This window comes from Propithecus coquereli, unplaced genomic scaffold, assembly GCF_000956105.1.
Source record: "Propithecus coquereli isolate 6110/MARCELLA unplaced genomic scaffold, Pcoq_1.0 Scaffold950, whole genome shotgun sequence".
NCBI classification, from domain to species: domain Eukaryota; kingdom Metazoa; phylum Chordata; class Mammalia; order Primates; family Indriidae; genus Propithecus; species Propithecus coquereli.
This window is the reverse complement of record NW_012155841.1, coordinates 144,360-149,407: the sequence shown is the minus strand read 5'-3', so window position 1 is coordinate 149,407 and position 5,048 is coordinate 144,360. Positions and strand designations below refer to the sequence as shown.

The window sequence follows — 5,048 nt, the reverse complement described above, 5'->3', positions numbered from 1 at the left end:
GGGTCGCTGGCGGGGCCGCCGCGGGTGGCTCAGCAGACCCTGTCTCACCCGCAGGTCTGGAGTGGGACTGACTGGCTCCAGACAGACCATGTTCTACGCAGAGGTGACAGACGCCCAGCGCAGCGGTCAGGGCGGGGGCCTGGCGGAGGAGGGCGAGCTCATTGAGGTCGTGCACCTGCCCCTGGATGGTGCCCAGGCCTTCGCGGACGACCCGGACATACCCAAGACCCTCGGAGTTATCTTTGGCATCTCTTGGTTCCGCAACCAGGTGGCCCCCTGCCTGGGTCTCCAGTGAGACTCCGGGGGGCCTCGGCAGAGGCCGGTCCCGACCACTCGCCCCCCACCTTGCAGGCCCAATAAAGGCTCGCACAGCTCCAGCCTTTGACTGGTTTCAAGGGGACCAGGCGAGGGGCGGGGCGGCAGCTCTTCCCTGAATGAGCTCCGGGGCGCTGCAGGCTCTGGGTGCCCCGAACTGCACTGCAGCCGGGGAGCACAGGACCAAGCCAGGCCGGGGGTGGGGGAGCAGGAGAGCGGGTGGGGCTGCGTGGGGCCACACTGGGCCTCCTGTCCCCGCAGGGAGGGGTGGGGCCGGGGCTCAGAGGGGCCAGGCACTCAGGGCGGGCAGCGGCCTGGGGTGGGGCCCGCTGGTCACTGGGTTAGGGGATGAGCTGTGTTCCCAGGAGAGGTGGCAGAACCGCCCTCACTCTCGTAAGTGGAGAGGAGGTGGGGACAGCTCCACTGGCTGCACATTGCAGAGTGCGTCCCTGCCCCGGGGCAAGAGAGGGTCCCCATCCTGACGGGGGGGGGGGGGGGGGGGGGGGGGAAGGTTACACTCCCCTCCAGGATCCGCGTGCCCCCAGTAGCCCTCCCCGTGCCTGTGAGGGGCCCTTGGCCTGCAGAGCGCGCAGCAGTGCCCGCAGTCTTGCCCCAAGAGGAGGGGGCGGCACGTGGGGGGACACAGGGCCAGTAGTCTTGGCGTGGCCCTAGCCCAGGCCATGCCCCAGGCACTCTGCAGACTGCCTCAGCCTGGCCCACCGGCCCAGACTGGGGGCTCGGCCAGGCTGTGTGTGGAGTGGCCCGCAAGCCCCGGAGCGCCCCGCCCTGCGTGCCCTGGCCTTGCCCTCTGGGCTGCGTGAGATGCATGCAGCTGCCCTCCGGGTCCCCAGCACACTTGGGGTGGCAGGAGGGCAGGCTGCCTCTGGCTCCTGCTGAGACGGCGGGGTTTTCCTGCCCTCCTGCGCACCCCCACCCCCACCCCCGGCTGCGAGCAGGTGGGCGGCGCTTCCTGTGATGGAGCTCTGAGCCTCCAGCCCCTCCCCTCCTGCCCTCCTGCCTGGCATATCCCTCTGACCTCCCCGAGGGCAGGCGTGGCCACCGTCCTGACCGCGATCCTCTCCTGGACGGCATTAGGTCCAGGCTGTGCTCCTGGGAGGAGGGAGAAGGGAACCCCGAGAGGGAGGGCGCTTCTGTGCCCCACAGGGTGGCACCCTGGACAGGGAGGCTGGGACTGCTCCCTGGTACTCACCTAGCGTGGTGCTGGACAGCCCCCGGGTGGACCTGGTACTCGAGGAGGCTGTGCCGCAGGGGCCCACAAAGGCAGCACCACCTGTATGCAAATGCTGGGTGCGGCCCAGGTGGGGCCGTGAGCACCAGGCCGGGCCAGCGACGGGCTGCTGGGGAGAGGCCTTCAGGTGTGTGGGGTGTCGAGGGGCTGTGCCATGGCGGGGTCCTGGCCAGCCTCAGCTTCACCCTGCCCAGAGGACGCCCCAGCAGGACGTTCACAGGACAGGATGCAAGGGTCAGTTCTGCCAGCCCAGGGCCACCCCACTGTGCCTCCCTCCCTTGCAGCCCACTTGGTGCCTGCCTCCAGCTCCCCGGCCCTCTGGGCTGACCTGCGGGTGCTGCCCGCTGCCTCGGAGGGAACGACAGTGGCCATGGTGGGCAGGGCTCTGGGCGGGTGGGGGCAGGGCGCAGGGCACCTGGATTGGGTGCAGTCCAGCCCCTCACTCTGCTCTGCAGCCCGACGGCCGGTCAGCAGGCACCGCTGCCGGGCCTAATGGAGCTGGCATTGATTTCCCGGCAAGGGGGGTGCGGGGGGGGGCTGTAACCGGAAACTCCCCTCCCTGTCTGCTATATTTAGCACCGCAGGACACGGACGGAAGCACAGCTCGCTCCGAAGCCCAGTGGCTCTGTCCAGACCCCTGCAGCCTGGTCCCGGAGGGTGCCCCCGGTCAGGCTGAGCGGCCCCCACCCTGTGCCTTCCGCAGCACAAGCTGAACACCACCCCTCAGAGCATGGGAGCCCCCTGGTGTTGGGGGGCCCAGAGAGGCAGCTGGGGGCAGGTGGGGCTGGGAGGCTGGGAGGGCTGAGGCTGTGCTGTGACACCCCCTGGGCCCCAGGACAATGATGGGGGCCCTTCCTGGAAGAGGAGGGGTGGCTTGGCCTGGTGAGGGTGGAGACTGGAGCCCTGGTCCCGCTGGACCCAGCCCCCAACTCCGGCAAGGTACAGCGCCAGGGAGGCAGATGAGCCATTTGAACTCCGTGGGGGCCGACGGCTCCCACTGCTGCCGCCGGTAATGTACCTGCAGGGTCTGGCCACCCCCGGCAATTCTGCCCAAGGGCTGCAGGAATCCCTGCAGGACGAGGACCCCCGGAGGGAGGGTCCCCGTCTTCAGTGGCTCCATACCCTCCTCCCCGAGGGCAGGCGTGGCCACCTTCCTGACCGTGATCCTCTCCTGGATGGCATTAGGTCCAGGCTGTGCTCCTGGGAGGAAGGGGACCCTGAGAGGGAGGGGGCTTCTGTGCCCCCGGGGTGTTGTCCTGGGCCACGGGAACCCAGGTCGCATACCCACAGGGCCTGGAGGGAGGCAGATGGGGCCAGGCTGCCGCCTCCCGAGCATTGCAGGGCAGGCCTGTGGGCAGGGCTCCAGGCTGAGGTGTGTTGGGGTGGAGAGAGCACCCCTCCCTGGGGGCTCCAGGCTGAGCGGCGCAGAGCTGGGGGAGCCCGGGCTGAACGCAGCAGCTCAAGGAACAGGCCGCGCACTGGCCACCATTGGTCAGCCATGCCGCTGAATGAGCCGGCCCGTTCCATCCTTCCTCCCCCTGGCCGGGAGCAGGAAGCGAGAGCTGGACGAGGGAGGGGCTCTGGAAGGATTGTTCCCTGGTTCTGTCTCTTATTCTGGAACCCCCCCCTTCGGCCCTGCCCTGCCTCGCCGCTGGGCCTCCCGCCCCACAGCCAGGGATCTTTGTGAACATTAAGTCACCGCGGCCCACCCCGGCTCGGCTGCTTTCACGGCCCCTGCTGGTCTTAGCAGGAGGACTCTGGGCTTACCACCAGCCCCCAGGGGCCACTGTGTCCTCTCACAGGCCCTCACTGGGGTCATGCTCCTTTGTCCCCAGGGCCTCGACAAGTGCTCTTCTCAGCTCTCTCCTGGCTGACCTTGGCCCCCTCTGGGTCTGAGCGGGGCCCCACCCGGTTTTGGCCTCACACTCTGCTGCTAGAGGCACCGGAGCATCCTTGGGTAGTGGGGCAGTGAGCACAGGCAGGGATGGAGCCCTGGCCTCTGGAGCTGGGGGCCTCCCTCTCCTGGGCACCTACCCCCCACCCCTGCTAAAGCTAAGGAGAGGAGGCGTCCCCACAGGGGACCCCTGGACCTGCAGGCAGAAAGCGGCAGCAAGTCTCTGGACACCGCTCCAACGCCCGTATCTGGTGGGGGTCTCTGTGTGTGCCTGGCTTGTGTTTAACCCCACCGGGCCTACCTGCCTCTAGGCCCCGGGGCTGCGGGTGCTGCGGCCCTGAGTGAGCAGAGCCAGCGAGGTGGTTATGGGAGACGCACCCCCAGCTGGTCCTACAGGCCTGGATTCTGGAGGGGCTGCCAAACAGGGGTGAGCAGGTGATCCCTGTGTGGGGGGCATTCCCAGCGCCTTGGTTCCCTACGCAGGCTACACGGGCACGTTCTGGGGAGAGGGGCAGTGCCTTTGTGCCTGCGTCCCGCTGGCCCTCCCCCAGCCGCTGAACATGGCAGCACCTGTGCCTCCAGAGCTCCTTCCTTCCAGGAAGCCCTCCAGGGCCCCAGCCCCGGCCCAGGGTTGCAGTGACTTGCTGCAGGCAGGCGGCTGCGCTGCTCACTTATGGTGTGGTGGGGTGGGGAGGACTCTCTGGATCATATGAGAATCTCTAACTGCCCAGGTGACCAGCCCTGCTCCGTGGAGAGGGGACGTTTGCAGATGAGGTGCTCTTGGTATCCACGCGCAGAGGGGCAGGGAGAGGGCAACGAGGGGACAGCAGAGGGTGGGCTTGGGGGCCTGGCGACCAGGGCGGCCCTCGGGACATGCACTGGCAGCCTTTGTGTCCCTGGTTCCCGGCCCTGCTCCCCAAGCCCGGGCCTGTGTCCTGGGCGTTCCTCGAGGGCATGGCCTGGCGACCTCCGCTCCAGCGCCGCCCTGCACTGGCTGACTGGCCGCGCGACCGGCGCGCCGCGGAGAGCCGAGGCCGGGACACCGGCGGGGAGCAGCGCCCCCTGCAGCCGGCCGGAGCGGGGGACTCCCAGGGCGCGGGGGCCGGTCCCTCTCTGGTCCCCGGGCTACGCTCATGCCGCGGCGGCGTCTTCGCTGGGACGGCGCGCAGCGCGGCGGTGGCGCGCTGACGGGAGGGACCGCGGCGGCGACCTCGGGGGCGACCAGCCCGCTGCCGACGCCGGCGGGGACGCGGGAGGGGGCACTGCGGCGCAGCCCTCGCCCAACCCGGGCCGCGGCCCCGCGGGGCGCGCCGGCCGGACGCTGCCAGGCGGCGCCCTTCGCCGCCTTTAAAGCGGGGCGCCCGGGCGCGGCCCCACCCCGCGGCGCGGCCCGCCCCCTCATGCATATGCAGGTGCGCGGGTGACGAATGGGCGAGCGAGCTGTCAGTCTCGTCCCGAACTTGTTGGCTGCGGGGCTGGAGCGCGGGCGCGCAGAGCCGAGCCGGGACCCGCCGCCGCCGCCGCTGCCGGGTGGGAGCCGGGCCGGAGCCGGGCCGGGCCGCCGGAGCCACCGCCAGCGAGCCGGAGCCG

At 70.2% G+C, this 5,048-nt stretch overlaps 1 protein-coding gene across 1 annotated transcript in view; it reads left to right on the top strand.

The window, feature by feature from the left end:
* Nucleotides 1-377, top strand: part of NUDT14 (nudix (nucleoside diphosphate linked moiety X)-type motif 14) — a 4,456-nt gene extending 4,079 nt beyond the window's left edge. Inside the window, exon 4 of the mRNA XM_012665061.1 lies at nucleotides 55-377. Coding sequence (XP_012520515.1) covers nucleotides 55-295 — 241 coding nt within the window. The 3' untranslated portion in view covers nucleotides 296-377. The remainder of the gene's footprint in view (nucleotides 1-54) is intronic.
* Nucleotides 378-5,048: the final 4,671 nt, after the last annotated feature.